The sequence below is a fragment of the Propithecus coquereli genome, unplaced genomic scaffold (genome assembly GCF_000956105.1).
Source record: "Propithecus coquereli isolate 6110/MARCELLA unplaced genomic scaffold, Pcoq_1.0 Scaffold354, whole genome shotgun sequence".
NCBI classification, from domain to species: Eukaryota; Metazoa; Chordata; class Mammalia; order Primates; family Indriidae; genus Propithecus; species Propithecus coquereli.
Genome location: NW_012149219.1, coordinates 1,802,362 through 1,819,781, shown reverse-complemented (window position 1 = coordinate 1,819,781; position 17,420 = coordinate 1,802,362). Strand labels below are relative to the sequence as shown.

Here is a 17,420-nt window from a genome sequence, read left to right as displayed (position 1 = left end):
CAAGCGCCTGACGCTCAGCGAGATCTACCAGTTCCTGCAGGCGCGCTTCCCCTTCTTCCGCGGCGCCTACCAGGGCTGGAAGAACTCCGTGCGCCACAACCTCTCGCTCAACGAGTGCTTCATCAAGCTGCCCAAGGGGCTCGGGCGGCCCGGCAAGGGCCACTACTGGACCATCGACCCGGCCAGCGAGTTCATGTTCGAGGAGGGCTCGTTCCGCCGCCGGCCGCGCGGCTTCAGGCGCAAGTGCCAGGCGCTCAAGCCCATGTACCACCGCGTGGTGAGCGGCCTGGGCTTCGGGGCCTCGCTGCTGCCCCAGGGCTTCGACTTCCAGGCGCCCCCGGCGGCGCCGCTCGGCTGCCACGGCCAGGGCGGCTACGGCGGCCTCGACATGATGCCCGCGAGCTACGACGCCGGCGCGGGCGCCGCGAGCCACGCTCACCCGCACCACCACCACCACCACCACCACGTCCCGCACATGTCGCCCAACCCGGGCTCCACCTACATGGCCAGCTGCCCGGTGCCCGCAGGGCCCGGGGGCGTCGGTGCGGCCGGCGGCGGCGGCGGCGGCGGCGGCGGCGGGGACTACGGGCCAGACAGCAGCAGCAGCCCCGTGCCCTCGTCCCCGGCCATGGCGAGCGCCATCGAGTGCCACTCGCCCTACACGAGCCCTGCGGCGCACTGGAGCTCGCCCGGCGCCTCGCCTTACCTCAAGCAGCCGCCCGCCCTGACGCCCAGCAGCAACCCCGCGGCCTCCGCAGGCCTGCACTCCAGCATGTCCTCCTACTCGCTGGAGCAGAGCTACTTGCACCAGAACGCCCGCGAAGAGCTCTCAGGTAACGCAGCGCGCCCAGGGGTGGCCCGCTGGGGGCCTCGCCCCCCGGCCTCCAGCCGCCGCGCCTACTGCCAGTCCCACCCGGACGGACGCAGCAGCCTGGGGCCCCAGGGCACTGGGAGAAACTGATGCTGGGGGGAGCTGGCACCGTATTCATGCGGGCGGGGATCGGGGTCTTACTGTCCTCCCCAGTACCCCCTGGTCAGGAGTCTGGCCTCCAGAATTGCACGGCTGCTAGGAGGATGGTGCAAAGTCTCCTGCCTCTCTGGGGTGGACGGACCAAGCACTGCAGGTCTCCCATGTGGAGCCTGACTTACCTTTGACAGAAGACAGTGGCCTCTGGGGACCTTAGCCAAGGAGCCATGTCTAGTTTCTTTTGTCCTTTTTAAAAAGGTTTGTTTGCTGTACTTTGCCCAAAAGTAAATGTCAGAAAGGGAGATGTTCTGTGTGCTGAGGGGCGAGTGGAGGGTTTCTAGCCGGGCAAGTGCTGTGAGGAGGGAAAGAGAAGGGTCCGGAGGAAAGCAGAGTGGGGTCCGGGGACCTTTCACTACAGGGATGCATTGTGGGTGGAGAGGGAAGCCCGGTGGTCGAGGAATCTCCCCCCCCTCTCTGCTCCGCACGGTGATGACACCCCACTCTGTCCTAGGCCGCAGGACCTGAGGGCCCTGGTGTGACGCTTCCGAGAAATGTGCCTGCCTTTGGGTGCCACTTGTTCTGTGGCCGGTTTAAATTGGGTTGGTCGCAGATTATGAAACTTTATGGACTTGCTAGAGGTGGTCAAAGGTGGGAGGGGGTCGTGGGGATGGTGGGGGTGGAGGAAGGAATTTGAATGTTTGGCTTCGTTTATCTGGAGGAGGGAGACGCAGTAACTCCCTGAAGTGCCCAGGGCGGTAGACTGAGGTCAGGCTAGCCTGCCAGTCAAAGGCATGGGCCCGAGATGCTCTGTCACACCACACACTTCCCTCCCACAGCAATTAGGAGGTGGTTTGCAGGATGATGCATATTTTCTATGCAGTGTTCGTGAGTTGGTGTGCAAACAGGAGCAGGGGGAGAGAGGAAGCCCAGAAATGTGCAGAAGATGTTGGTTCCCTGGACGGTGAAATTTCCCAAATAGGCCTTTTAAATGTGGGTCTCAGAGGTTAACTAAACAAAGACAGTCTCGGCAGGACCACACCGGAGAGGATTTTAGCCTGACTTAACCCACTGAGAGCGAAGTCTTGTTCAATTTTATGGGAATTTCTCCAAGTAACTAATACAGACGCCCTCCCCTCTTATTTTTGTATCCCCTCGGGCTGGCTTGTCAATCACACACACCCGCAGGCCCCATGGCCCCGCTCGCCTCCTTCCCTTCTCGCAGCCCTCCCCAGACAGGCCCTTCTCAACTTGAACCTAGACTCCTAGGCCTGACAGCCGTGGCGAAACAGTACTTTAAGAAGAAAAAAACGTAGAAAAGAGACTCCCTGACCTTTTTTCGAGGCCACCCTCACCCCACCCCACACACTAAGTGCACGCACAAGCCCGCAGAAATTCGGGTATCTGGAAACACGACTCTGCCTTGGAGAGGATGAAAACTCCTCCGAGCCCCTGCCCCTGGCCTGCCGCGGCTGGCCTTCCCCGAGCCTTGCAGGAACTCCCGGCCGAACCCCCGAGCGCTCAGGAGGCTATGGCTAGGGCCTGACGCCGGACCGGGACGCTCTGCCCCTTCCTTCTTCGCCCTCTTGCCCCCTACCCTCTTGAATACCCCTCGCCCTCTTTCACACACACGCGGACGCCCCTGTTGGCATCTCTCCGGCGGTGCGGAGGCGGGGGTTCCGGGGAGCGGGCCGGGTGCACGGAGGCCCTTGGGGCCTGGCTGGGCCTGATGAAGCATGGGGAGGCCGGCAGGGCCGAGGTTGTAGCTGAGGACTTCCCCCAGCACGCGCACTCACACCCCGCAGCTGCCCCCTCCCCACTCCTGTGCCCTAGGCCAGGCTGGACCTGTGCTCTTCATTAAGCCCTGGGAGTGTTTCAGAAAGGAGAGCGGGCTTTTAACGTCCCGCCCAGCACATCAAAGCGCCGACGGCCGCCTTGCGTCTGCAGGTGTGAGCGCTGGCTCTCTGTGCTGCCGCGACCTGCTATTTTGTGGTCCGGGAATTGGCAGCAGGACGTGCTTTAACGCGATGAGCCAACGCACCTGTGTGCAGAGTGGCACGCACCCGCCGTGGCGCGGGAGCCAGTTGCTGCTCTATTAGAGCAGCGCAGCGCACACGGGCTTAGGTGTTAGCGGGCAATAAACGTAGGCTGAGTCACTGGCCACTGAGTAGCCTGGTCGTTCCCTAAATGTTGGGACCCGAACCGGCCAAGGCAACTGGAGCAGGGCCCGAGGCCCTCTAGCCCGGCCGACGGGTACAGCTTTCTTGCACTGAAAAATCGAATGTGGCCCAGCACAAATGTGCGTTTTATGATCCCCACACCGCTGGTGTGACCAAAAAAGACCCAGGTGAACTGGCTTAACCCAGCCCGTAGCAGAGAGGGGCCCCCGTCCGTGAGATGCCTGAGCCCAGAGCAACCGGTCACCCCGGGCGGACTGCGCCTCGGGGCCAGGAGGCCCCAGAAAGCAAAAGTGCCCGGGGCGGGTTGCAGCGGAACAGCCCAGCTCAGGCCCTGGGCGGAGGAACCACCCAAAGGAGTGGACGACAGGCCTTCTCTGTGCTCCCGCAGCCCGGGGCTCTCTCAGGGACTCCCCGTGCTGCCAGATGCCTTGGAGTGGAGGGCATTTCTCTGCGCCCTGAAGTCCTGGCTTCTCTAGATGAAGCCTGAGCCATTGGGGACCTAAGGAGATGCCTCCAGAAGGAAGAGAGAGGTGTGCTTTTATTTCCTGTCCCTTCCTCTTGTGATGATGCTGTTTCTATCACCCCCTTTGGGCACAGGTAACATCCCTCTGCACCTGTTACTCAGACCAGGCTAGTTGGAAAATAAGGCTCCAAACAAGCTGTGAAGGGGGCAGTGGTGTTTCTGGGGCAGGGTGCTTGGTCCTCCCTGCAGCAGGAGCTCAGGGCTGCGCAGGCCAGGAGCTCTGCGCTGAGGAACCCGTTGGAGTCTGGGCGCTGCTCATCCTGAGATTGAAGCACCGGCCCCAGCCGCAGAGAGTGATATTTGAATCCAGGGCCATGAGCACCCCCATTGTGGGGAACTTGCTCTGTATCTGTGTGTGCAAGGCATCGGCAAGACACAAAGCATGATGGGTCTGAGTTGTCCGATGACCTACGGTTGGAAACTTTGAGGCATTTGCTGGAGCTGGGTTTTGTCAACCAGTTTCATAGAAATGCGCCAAAAGACACGCCAGCACCTTTTGTCCTGAGTCAAAATCAGTCTCAATGAATTGAAATTTTAAAAGTAATATACCCAGTCGTCAGCTGGACAACTTTGTTTCTGAAAAGCCTCTCTTTCTTCTTTCAGTGGGACTGCCTCGTTACCAGCATCACTCCGCTCCAGTGTGTGACAGGAAAGATTTCGTCCTCAATTTCAACGGCATTTCTTCTTTCCACCCCTCAGCTAGCGGGTCGTACTATCACCATCACCACCAGAGCGTCTGTCAGGATATTAAGCCCTGCGTCATGTGAACGGAGGCCCTGCCGCGGCGGCCCTCCGCTGTCCCGTCCTGTCCTGTCCTTGGTGGGGTCAGATAGGAGCCGGGACGACTCACACAATGTGCATGCGGATAGCAGTGAGTAGCACGCCCGTCACTTAGCCAGAATGCCCAGGAGAGCCTTGTTCGCCATTGTTGTTCGCCAATCGCTGGCAGAGGGACAGCCCTTGGCAAGGTAATGCCCCAAATCTGAACACCTACAGGCTCCCAGATGAGGGTGAGAGTGAACTGAGACGGTAGAAAGTTACCGCGTATAAAACATGAACGTGCAACTCTGGGATCTTCCTTGCTTTCAGTAACCAGGGTCTCAAAAGAGCAGACAAGTTGTTTGTTTGTGTGTGTGTGTGTGTGTGTGTGTTTGTCTATGAAAACTTGTGTGCTTTTCAAAAAGGCAGTGCTAAGCACAAGATTTCAAAAAAGCCTCATAGTGTTGCCTGGCTAAGTAGGAGACTTCTGTTTCCCCCTCAAAACGCTACATTTGGATACAGGTGCCAAAGAACATTACTAAGAAAATATTTAGAAACAATGTGTCTAGTTTAAGAAAGTGGTCTTCAGTATTGTGACAATACAACATTTTTACAAGGTTGTTTTCTACCACCGTATTTTAAAGATATTTTTATGATCTTCGTGTATACTCACACTTGGCTTGTATTTTAAAAGGAGGATATATTTGCACTTCTGTATACTTTTACAGTTTGCCAAAATATTTTGATGTAAAATTTTTTCAATAAAATGTGTATAACAAATAGCTGTTTGGGGGACTGATTCCTCTGCGGGCACCCTCGGAGAAAGCGGTGGCCGTCCTCGCCAGGCAGCAGTGCAACTCTACACTGCCCCGCCCCACGGTGCGTAACCGACGTGGTGTGGGGTCTGCGCCTGAGTAACACAGGCCAGGTTCTGATTGTGGGTCTTCTCAGGAGAGAAAAAGAAGAAGGAACGTTTTCTGTTATTTCTTTCTTTACTTCACCCTGGCTTTCTCTGGCTAAACAAAAACCAGAAGGTGAAACTAACTTAAAAGAAAACCAGGCAAAATAATGAAAGGCAAGGGTTCGATTTGAGGAAACCAAGTTTCGGTGCCCCTTTGTTTTCTTTCCTGTGCCCAGGGAGATTTCTGCCCTTTGCCCTTTCCTCCTCCCCACGCTGGTGGGGAGGCAGATGTGGGGCACAGTAGGAAGCCCCCACCGCAGCCACCCTGCTCTGGGCTTAGCACCCTGGGGAGGATTAGGGGCCCAGGGAACCAGTCCCGCTTCCCCCTTGCCCGCAGAAGTTTGGCTGTGGGTGGGGAAAGGTCTGAAGAGTGGGGGGCGGGGAGGCCGGCTGAATATACTGAGCAGTCTCTGAGCCTGGGGCTTTGAAACTTCCTTGGAGAATTTAAGACAGAAGCCGGAGCAACACGGCGTTCTATGGCTGCTGACTGTCCTGGGCCTCCAACTCAGAGCCTGCTGGCCCTGCCTGGCAGCTGCACCCGCCAGCCTCCTTCCTCCCTGATCTCTCCACGCTCCTTCCTGTTAACAAGGGAGTTTTTGGTTTTCCCTCAAGGATCCCTCAGCCCCTTTTTCTTTTCTTGCTGGGTTTCCCAAGCATGAGTGTTACAGGCAGGGCTGGTGACGCTCCGGGTTAGAGAGAGACAACATAGACCAAGCAGGCAGGAGCCCCCCCAGCCCACCTTCTGTCTGGCCAGCCCTTCGAACTCACCGACGGTGTCAGCCACCACGGGTCTGCGCAGGGACAGAAATTCTCAACCACAATTACGCTGTGGCGGCTCTCCTTTCCAGCTCAGGGCTGCAGCTTTGTTTTTCGTTTTTATTTGGTTTTTGGTTTGTTTTGTTCCATTTTCTTTCCTGAATGAAAAATTCACCTTTCTCTCTCACTCCCTAAAAGGTCTTTCTGGCAATCAGTCACCAGGCACTTAATACCACTCAGGAGTTATCTCGCATCCCCGCGGGTTCTGTATTCCAAGTGAATTTCAGTCCAAAGACGGTCTCATAAGTAAAATATCTTGTTTCAAAAAGTCTTAACCATGTTCCTAATCATTCCTTAGGCTTCCTTCCTATATTTTCCAAAATTAAGCAGTGATTAAACATTTTTTTTTTTTTTCCTTTTTGTTTTTTCCGTTTAATTGGGGCTTTTTTTTTTCTTTTATAGTGAGCTACTCGGGGGCCTGCGATAAATTATGAAGTCAGTTTCAGAGTTTGCTCCGACCACAGTGCTGTGTTTACATTCCTTCCGAGGCAGCCGGCATGGTCGTAATTTATATCCTAAACACTCGAACGTAACTTGTTTATACAGAGAATGACAGGACCTCAAAGACGAACACTGCGTCCGTCCGGCTGGTGGCGTCGGGCGGCCCGGCGCGCCCCCTGGCGGCGGTTCCCCGGCTGCGCAGCGCTTCGCAGGGCGCCGCGTCTGGTGGCGCTTCCCCAGCGCAGCGTCTGAGCGCCTCGCCTTCGGGAATGACGCTTTCCAGTCTCAGGAATATTTTTGCTTTTTTCTGTTTTACTCTTTCCATCTCGTGTCTCGTCCTAAAACCAGATCGAGATTCAGTAACAACAGGCCTGGCCATACTTAGTAGGCGCTAAAGTCCTGACTTGCTGCTTTTATTTCTAGATTTCTCCCCCAATAAGGCAGAATTTGTTTTGTTTCCCTTTGAGGCAAAACTGCTTCTCTCCCAACTGCTCCTCCCTCAAGACACACAGGTACACAGACGCGGTCTCTCTCTCTCTTTTGAGGAGCAGGAAGTGCTCAGCTCCAACTGCTGCCCACATGTTAGCGGTTCATTCTAAAGCAAGTGCCGCAGTGCCTTTGGAGGTGAAAATAAATGAACTGATCCAACTCGGGGTCAATGCCTCAGCTATTTTTTTTGGGGGGGGAGCAAATGTATTTTGAGCTCAGAGTTTCTGCTCATTGGCAGAGTAAAGTGATATGTGAAAAGACATTGGATTGTTTTGTGTAAGAATCACCGTTTTTTGTTCATGTGTTTAGGTAAGGCTATATAAATAAAGAAGGAAGCAACCAGGTGAACACTGAGCACGGACCAAGGGCTGGCACTGTGATTATCTCATTACACCTCATGTGGTTCTCTTATTTAATCCATTCAGTGTCTCTATGATCTCAGGATTTTGATTTTATTTAGAGGTCGTGGCTTTCAGGGGTTTGACCCGTGTCTTCTGATGTCAGGTCATTGCCTGCCCTCCCCCCGCTTCGCCCGTAAGAACTCTGCACCTGGTATTGCAGGCATGAGAGGAGCCACTCCAAAGCAGCGCTTCTCAAACTTGAGTGCACATCAGAATCATCTGGAAGGCTTGTTAACAGGCTGTGGGGTCCACCCCCAGTTTCTGATTCAGTGATTCTAGGGATGGGCTCAAGAATTTGTATTCCTAATAAATTCCCAGGTAATGATGTTGGTCCAGGGGCCACACTTTGAAAACCACAGCTCTAGAGAGGCAGTGTGGATTACACATATTTTTATAGGTTCTGATGGGTAGGTATTAAGGCTAGCCCACCAATTAATTAAGCGAAGATCTAAAAATGTTTTTGAAATAGTTTGTCTATCCAAATGCCTCTGTGATTGATTACTGGCCCCTGGGAAAATGCAAGGCCTAATTGTGAACCCCATGCCAGAAAGTAGGATCTCTCATTTTTATCCAAAGTAAGGAGGCTTCTTGTTTTACTATAATAAACATTGCAAAGAACAGTCAGGTGGAATCGATAAAGTCTACCTGGCTCAGTGGAACAGTAAGTCTGGTACTTGCACACAGCAGCTACGTCAGAATTCTCCAAACTGAAGGAGGTGGCCATGGGAGCAGGCAGGAAAAGAAATTCCCTTATTGATTATAAGCTTGTGAGGGTGGGACAGATAGAGGGCATAGAAAGGGGGCTGCAGTCTCAGAGTACAGCAGTGGTGATCCCAGGCAGAGAGCCCCGGTTGGTCGGGGAGGGAGAGAGACAGAGAGACTGAAGTAGGGAGAAATGGAGACAGAGAGAGAAACAGAGAGAGAGAGAGAGAAAGGAAGAAAGAGGTGACAGGGAGAAGAAGGGAGGGAGAGGGAAAGAGAGAGAGAGGAAGGGGGAGGGAGGGAGGGAAGCAGAGAGACAGAAGAAGAGGAGAGAGAGGAAGGAACTTGGGGAGAGAGAGAGACAGAGAGAGAGAAAGAAAGAGGAAGAGGGAGGGAGAGAAAGAAGAGAAAGGGAGAAAGGGAGGAAGAGGAAAAGAGACAGAGGGAGGGAGGGAGAGAAAAGGTCTAGAGAGGAGGGTCCTAAAAATATTCCCTTAGCTGCTGCCCCAGGGAGCAGGAGTCCTGGACTCCGGATTCCTGTCCCCTCATCTCTCTGGGTCTCCGGTGCCAGTGCTTCGGCTGGAAGGCTCAGGGACTTCTGTTTTCCTTGGCTTCTGCCTGAATCCTGGGGAAGTAAGTGAATTCTCTAGTTGTACATGCTCAAATTTTCTGAACTACTGCAGCAACTTCTAGAAAATTTAGGGAGAATAATCTAGACTTACATTTTAGAAAGTGGAAGTCTGATTTCTGGGAAAAATCTCCAGGCTCCTGGGATTGGCCACTGTACAGCATTCAATGGAATTACCGGCTCCTTCCCGAATGAACAACTCTCTTTGTAGATTCTTATATACCTAATTACTGTGCATCATGGTGATTAATTCAAAACAGGCACCAGACTTATTTAGAATGGAAATATATTGTAATATATTTTCTCGGAGCGGAAATACATTTTACCAAACCTGCCTCTATGAAACACTATCTTAGCAAGGAAAACATCACAGCTATGGACACTGGGCCAGGGAGGGCCACAGCACACAGACGTAAGGGTCATTGGGGAAAAAATGAAAGTCCTGGAAGTTCTTTCAGAGTTCAGAGTGCGCCAAGTCTACAGCAAGCCAACTGGTAAATATTCAGCTCTTCATTTCCTGGGGGACGTGCGTGATATGGAGCCCTGGCCACCCCACGCTGGATCCCAGCGCTCTCAGCATCTCATCTTCATGAGAGCACGGAGAGGAGTCCTGAGGAGCAGAGGAGGCCGCCCACGGCAGCTCTCCCTCCGAAGGGCCCTCCTCAGCCTGGGAACAGCCCCTGGAGCCACACATGTTGCACCCAGGGAGCCTCGGCCACAGCCGGGTGTCCGCCAGGCAGCGCCGTACCACACCACCTCCCAGAGCTGGCAGGACACCTCCACCATCCAGAACCTCAAACGGCTTTGAATTGGGTTGAGTTTGGGCCTGGAGCGTGAAGAGGAGGGACCTGCTTTCTTGTTCCCCCTCAGCAGGTCCACCTGGCACCGAGCCTGCAGGAAGCGCAGACCATGTGGATTCACTGGCCAAAGCACGGGACTGCCGTGCGCTCACACACCTGCGCGGCCGTTCTTCACGCGGGAGGAACGGGGCTGGGCCTGCTGTGGGAACAGAATCGCTGTGCCGGGTTGAGACACAGCGAACCAGGCCGGGATTTGGAGTCCGAACGGGGATTCCAAAGACATCGAGTCGGCTCACAGACTCGCCCTGGGGCCTGCCGGCTGCCGGACCTTGCGTTTGCACGCGCAGCGCCGGCCCCCAGCGCGGGTGGGAGTAAGTGACTTGGGAGCTTCGGGAAAACACCCGCGGCTGCGCCGTGGCCACCGCTGAGTCAGCCGTCTAGCGTGGGCCTGGGCTCAACGAAAGTTCCCCAGATGTGGCCGAAAGGTGAATGAAAAAAGGCTCAGCATCTCTCATCGTCAGTGAAATGTAAATTAAACCACAGTGAGATATCAGCAGAATGGCTGTTATCAAAAAGGCAAAAAATAGCAAATGTTGGCGAGGACGTGGAGAGAAGGGAACCCGGTACACTGCTGGGGGGATGTAAATTGGTGTGGCCATTATGGAAAGCAGAAGGGAGGTTCCTCAAAAACCTAAAAATAGAACTACCATGTGACCCAGCGATCCCACTGCTGGATGTTTATCCAGAAGAAACGAGATCAGTGTGTGGAAGAGACGTCTGCCCTCCCGCGTTGGTTGTGGCCCTGCTCCCGGTAGCCGAGACACGGGACCAACCCAGGTGCCCGTTGGTGGATGAGTGGATAAAGACATTGTGGTAACATACACAAGGGTGTACTATTCGACCTTGGAAAAGAAGGGAAATTCGTCATTCGAGACAACAGGGAGGGAACTGGAGGGCATGAAGTTAAGCGAAATAAGCCAGGAACAGAAAGAGAAATACTGTGTGATCTCACATGTGAAATCTGAAAAACTGGATCTTGTAGAAACAGAGAGTGCAGGGGTGGTTACCGGAGGCCGGGGCGGGGAAGGGGAGACGCCGATCGAAGGGTACGAAGTCTCAGTCAGACTGGAGGAATACGTCTTCGTGAACTATTGCACTGTGCGGTGGCCACAGTTAATAAAAATAGACTTTTTAGCATTCTCACCACAAAAAAATGTGAAGTCGGTGAAGTGATGGATATGTTAATTAGCTTGATTGACGTTTTCTACAATGTATACTTAGATCAAAACATTGCACTGCACCCATAAGTAAACACAACTATTATCTGTCAGGTACAAATTGAAAAAACAACAACAGAAACTCCCCCGGGGCTCCTGATGCTCCGCCGGGGTCCCTGGTTGCCGGAGCGCCATCTCGGTCCCTCGCCGTAGCCCCTTCCAGGATGGCAGCTCACAGGTGCGCTCCTGTCGCAAGGCAAGCCCTCTACACCTGCCGGCCAGACCGACGCCCACCTTCACTCAGGCCCTGACGTCAGGATCTCTGGGCGGCCGGAGGGCCAGAAGTTCCCGGGGCTCACCAGGTGACGCCAGTAAGCGGAACAGCTGCTCTAGAGCCGTCTCCCCACACCACGTGGGCGGGCGGCTCCAGACCTCAGCGCCTTCCTTCCCAAGAGGGCCAAGCCACAGAGAAGGCGGCACAGCCCCGCAGGCCGCTGGTATAACTTTACATTAACCAGTTCCTCCGGCCCCTTCCTAAGAGAAAAGTCACACCGAGGGGGAGAAGTGAGGGTGAGAATAGGTGGCAGGAGCTGGAGGGGCACAGAGAAGGAAAAGCAAGGGAGCACTAAGGCGGGGTCCCCTGAGTGAGGCTGTGGGGACCCAAGGTCACTGGGACGTGTCCTTCTGCGCCTCGGATGTCTGGACAATGGGTCCAGCCACCCGGCCTCACCTGTCGGTGCACTCACCGTGCGCAGCCCCCTCGCACTAAGGTACAACCGTCTAGCAGTGGGGGCCACGCTGCAGGCCCCACCCTGAGGACTGGGAGAGAGCAGAGCCAAGGCAGCAGGGGGCTGTGGAAGCCACAGCTTAAAGAAAACATGTGCATGCACATATACACACACACATACACACACACACACTCACACACTCACACAGACGTTCACATGCAGAGACGCAAACACCTAACACACACAAAGACTTGGGAACACACAAAAACATGCACACACGAACAGATGCATAGCTGCACACACACATAGACACACGCAGAGACATACGCACTCACATGGACATACATAGACACACACAGACATGCAGACACACGTGAACACACAGACATACACAGAGACCCCCCACACACACAAACACACGCTCGTACACACAGACATACACCTAGACATGCAGACGCGCAGATACAGAGACACAGACGCACACTCGCGTGCACCAGGCATACACAGACACACCCACACTGGCACACCACCTCCTATTCAGTTGCGGGTCTAGCTCCCAGCACCAAAGGCCGACGTCCTATCACACCTGCCACCTTTCCAAGTCTCCAAATCCATACGGCAGTTCCATCACCACCTTATGAAACTTCCTTTTTTATTCTACCGGCAGGACTTTCCCCTGCTCTAATCCCAGAAGTGGAAAAAACTGCCTCTTTTAAATTAAAATGTTGCTTTTGTTCTCAAAGGCCAAGCCAAGCCCCCCGGCCATGGACAAGGCCAGCAGCTGGAATCCCAAGACAGTACTGGAGACAGCGCTTCCTCCAGGAGCACGGAGAGGAGGCCGGCTGCCGTGGGCACGGGAGCGGAGAGGGCCCGGCGGTCCCCAGGTGGCTGGGTCCGGGGCTCCGACTCAGCCTCTGAACACGGGGCGTGCCTCTTGCGGGGATAAGAGCAGGGTCTGGTCGGCAAAGGCAACCCCATTTCCTTTTGGATGACCCCTTCTTTCCAAGCAGGCCCAGGGCCCAGGAAGACCCAGACAGGTGACCAGGCTGGGAGTCCTCAGTCTGGATGTGAATCCCAGCCCAGGAGCTCCTGAGCAGCAGTGTGCTCACCAAGGAGGCTGCTCCAGCCTCGGGTCTCGCAGCGGAGGCCAGCCTGCAGGCCCGTGCAGCCACGAACAGCCCACTGGGGCTGGAGGGAGCTCTGCTCCTCATTGAGCCCTGGGAAACAGCTCATGGGGAAAGCACCTACTCTATGGAAAACGTCCCGGCCCTCAGCCCCGTGAGTCCCTGCCAGACAGCAGCCTGTTCCCTGACATCCCGGCCCTGCGGCTGACAGCAGGACCTAAGTAAGCTCTGTGCCTCGGTTTCCTAAACGGGGCAAAGGGGGTTATCGATGGGCTGATCAACTGGCCTACAAAGCAGGTACTTCCTGGCTGATGTTGCAGATCGCACTTCAGTTCCCACCCGCGGTTTTCTGCAGTCACGGAAGCCTGGGATGCTGGAGTTGAAGCAGGCCTCTCCCCCGTGTTACATATAGACAGAGTCCTGGAGGGGTCCTGGCAGGACGTGGGTCACGTCACCAGTGTGCACAGATGGAGGAATCGAGGCACAGAAAAGCTGTAAGGTTATCGTGATGCCTGCCAGGACTGCCACAACAAAGCGTCACACGTTGGGTGGTCTGCACGACAGAAATCTATTGTCTCAGCGCCAGAGCTGGAAGCCCTAGGTCACGGTGTTGGCAGGTTGGTTCCCTCCGAGGCCTCCCTCCGTGGCTGGCGGGTGGCGTGTGTGTTTTCTCTCTGTGCCCTCACACGGTCCTCTTCTGCACGCGTCTGAGTCCCCATCTCCCCTTTTCGCGGGGGCCCAGTCATATTGCGTTAGACCCCACCCTAATGTCTTCGTTTTAACTTGATTACCTCCGTAAAGAGCTTATCTCCAGATATGGCCACTGGGAGTCAGGACTCCAGCAGAGCTTTCTTTAGCGGAGGAGGTGAGGGGACACAATTCAACACACAGCAGTTATAAGCCAACTCCTTGCTGGGCAGAAATACACTCGATTTCGATAGTTCTCAGCCCGCAGCCTTCCGCGGTGCCCTAGATGGCTCTGGGCTGCACAAGCCCTCTGGGGAACACCAGGGAGGGCCGGACCACTGAGGCACAGCCTGCTCCCCATCTCTCCCTTGAGCATCGAGTGGCCAGAAGCTAGAATTTATTTCCTGCAGAGAAAACACTCCAGAGCCAGCGTGCGGCAGCTCCAAGCCCCAGTCTGACTGCACACTTCTGGGGAGGGCAACACCTATAGTTGCGGTCCCTGGGAGAAGCCCCATTGTCCCTGAGACTACGTCAGACCTGGTCCCTGCATCGAGGATCACACGTCCCCGAAGAGAAAGAAGAGCAGGGCAAGGATCGCTTCCCCTTCTCGAAGAGGGGAAGAGCTCGTGCTATCTCGCACAGCACTGGGAACACCGAGTGTTCACAGAAGCAGCTCCCCGCGGGCAGCCGTCTGCGTGCAGGGTCTCGGTCAGCCCCAGGAGGTGGGCAGTGCTACACCCACTTCCTGGAGGAGCAAGCTCACTCACGGTCCCACAGGCGGTAACTGAGATTGCGGAAACCCCACCCTGAATCCGTCGGACTCCACCCGTCGGCAGTCGGGCAGGTCTGGGGAAGGACGGGGTGGCGGCCACCGCAGGGGAGGCTTCCTAGAAGGATCCGCGTGCCCCGAGAGCTGGGCGGCTGCGTGTTCACCCTGGCAATTCATGAGACTCACTTGGCACGTGTCTCCACGTGTCGGGGCATTTGTCCGTGAAGCTCACGGACGGCCGGAGACACAGCCCGCTGCAGAGGGCACAGCGGCCACCCTCATCCCACACAAGCAGAATAGACCCCAACCACCGGGGCGTCTGAGGAAGCCGGGCGTAGGCAGCATGCATGGCCTCCAGGACTCGAGCTCGTTCTCCTAAGGTCCCAGGTGAGAACAAGCTCTCCGAGAGCCCCCAGGCCATGCCTCCATCAGCTTAACCCCCGTGGGAGCCAGGCGTGTCCAGGGCACAGGCTGGGTCTGCCCGAGAGAAGCAAAGCAGGAATCCCCTGGCAGAGATCTGGCCTGGTGGGAGGGGACTCGGTAGGGAAAGCGACCCCAGGGACGCGTGGAGACAGGAGCACTGGCCTCTGTGTCCAGAATGAGAGCCTGGCCCAGAGTCCCTTACGAAGCACTGGAGCCTCACTCCCGCGGGAGGGTGGGGCTGTCACTGTCCTGTTATCTCTGGGGAACTGAACTGTTCCCCACCGGCTTCATGGGGGACAAGCTCTGCCGGCCCTCGGAGAGGGGATCGAGCAGGCGCTTGCTGGGACCGCGGTTTTCCCGAACTTCCCTCTGGTCTCTGCGGTCCAGGCATTCTCTTGAGCGAGTTCTGATTTCCCCTGCTAGACTCTTTGTGTCTCAGACCGCAGCAGAAGCTGAGTCACTGAGGGGTTTTAATTTGGAAAACAAGAGTGCAACAGAAAGAAAGAAACCACAATTCTATTAACAATTATATGCAGAACAAGGCCAGGGTTACAACTTTCCTTTTCCTTCCCCAAATTCAGCACTGACATTAGATGAGGCTTTTCAGAATTTCCGAGCAGGCTCGGTCTCACGGAACAAACGCGAGGTGACTCTGGGGTTGCAGGGCTGGGGAGGATGGTTTGATTCTATTACTTGTATTTTCGTTACCATCAAAGCCCAGATGAAAATGTTAAATCTGATTAAACATTAGGCACAGGAATAGCCTTTTTTAGACTGAATTAGAGGTCAAGGATGCTCTCCGAAAAATAGGAATGCTCTCTGAGAGACAGACATTGAAAACCTGAGAGTAGCGACTGCTCCTGTGTGAGAAAGAACTGGTACAATAAACTGAAATCCTCAAGGTCGCCCCAGGTTTTTGTTTTGGACCCTGGAGGAGGAATCAGGGACCCTCAATGAGCTATGACTCGAAGACCACCCCACGCTCTTGACTTTGCGGTATTTAAAAGCAGCCCCCGAATCCGAGAGCGGCAGCTGAGCACCGTGGCGGCCGCCAGCTCTGTCTTCCTGTCTTCCCTGCCCGTCCTCCGCAAAGCCCAGCTGCCTCTGCCACGGCGCCGTGTGATATTTTCAAATCCGGCCTGAAGCAGATGACGGGGCCACAGGAGGAGAGTCCTTCAGGGTGTCTTGTTTGGTTTGGAAATATTTAAATGTCTGCTGCATTTCCTCCGCGAGGGGAGAAGCCAGGCCCTGTGGGAGAGCCCGGCACTCTGGCCGTAGCCCCACAGGGTCCCTAGCTTCTCTGCGGCCACCTCCCTGGGACCGGATCTTTGGTCCTCCGCCCCACCCCCACCCCTGCCCACCACACTCCCACCCTCAGCACCATGAGAAAGTCGAGAAGAGCCCAGACATTCCCCACCAGGCGCCTACAGTCAAGCGACTGCTCGGCACAGACGGAAGCCCATGTCGCGATTGTCCGTGATCACAGAAAGCTTCTCAGCCCCTGGGAGGATCACCAGAGGCCAGACACATGTTTTGCATAGATGTATTTAAACGCCGGTGGCCGCCGCAGATGAACACAGCCTTTTGGAATGAAGAGCGTGTGATGAAGACACCATCTCTTCTGCTCTGTGATATATGGAGCAGCAAATGGCTACTGAGATGAATTCAATTGTCCAGCTTCCCTCCGGCACCTGTGCACCCCCAAGCTGCTGGGACACCTCATGCTCGGGGTTCACGGCCCACAGGAGTGTGGACTTGCCCTCCTTGGGGGTCCTGCTGGGCTCAATCTGGGACTGACACTAAGGCTCCCGGGAGCACCGAGGCGTGGACAGAGGAGCGAGGAAAAGCAGGACAGGACACCGATTCACGGACGGGAAGGGGCTCTGCTTAGTCAAAATGTAGACTGGGTAGGGGCTTGCGATCAAAGGAGCTCTGTCGTGTGAACACACAGCTCCCACCGAAGCCCCCTACATTGGCCCCGCACTGCCGGTGTTGTAGGGGAAAAAAAAAAACACAGCATGGGTTTTACATGTTGTAAGGAGTTTTCTGAGGCCTGCCCTGGACAGGTCAAACACCTGAACCCTTTTCACCTTGGACTTCTCCACGCGAGGGAAAACACAGCAATTCTACACGTCTCTGTGCAGAGAGAACACGAGCTGCGGTCGGTCGTCCAAGACAGGGATTTGCCCCTCTCTGGCAGGTCAGAGCCTCTTGCTGAGGTTCCTGCCCGAGGATATAACCTTAAGCTCTGCTGCTCGAATCTTCGTACAAAGCTAACTTTTAAGAAATAGCACTCACGGACGGTCACCCCAAGACATGTTGTCCCACCTGCTCCAAATCCTGTGCTTGGCTCGCCAGCGCCCCAGAGAGCTAAGTACTTGGGACAAGATTTTCGGCACACATGGTCGGCCCGTCCACGTGGAGCCCACACTGAGGGGCGTTACGGAGGGCAGCCGGGCGCTCCCAGTAGGTGTGTTGTGGGAAGCTTATCAAGGTCACACTCCCTTTCGTCAAGGGTATTGCTTGGGCACCAGTTTGCTCCTAACTGACGGACTTCAAATCACACAAGTGACGGCCACACCTCACTAGTGGTTCTGGCCACGAGACCATTTCTGGACTCAGCCCCCTGCCCCCCATCCACAGGGCTCTGTGGTATGCCCCTCCCATGCCGGTCCCACCGTCTTCTCTCGCCCCCAACTTCCTCTCTGCTGTTAAATTTATCTCTGCAAGCTGCTGCAACCTTTCTTTCCTTTTTTCTCTTAATCTTAGAAAGCTTCTGTGTCAACTTTCAGTTCCTTTGATTTGATA

General features: G+C 55.3%; 1 protein-coding gene across 1 annotated transcript in view; it reads left to right on the top strand.

Annotated features, from left to right (window-relative positions):
* The window catches only part of FOXF2 (forkhead box F2), a 165,660-nt gene extending 161,226 nt beyond the window's left edge, over positions 1-4,434 (top strand). Inside the window, exons 8-9 of the mRNA XM_012651372.1 lie at positions 5-833; positions 4,271-4,434. Coding sequence (XP_012506826.1) covers positions 5-833; positions 4,271-4,434 — 993 coding nt within the window. The remainder of the gene's footprint in view (positions 1-4; positions 834-4,270) is intronic.
* The last annotated feature ends 12,986 nt before the right edge of the window (positions 4,435-17,420 follow it).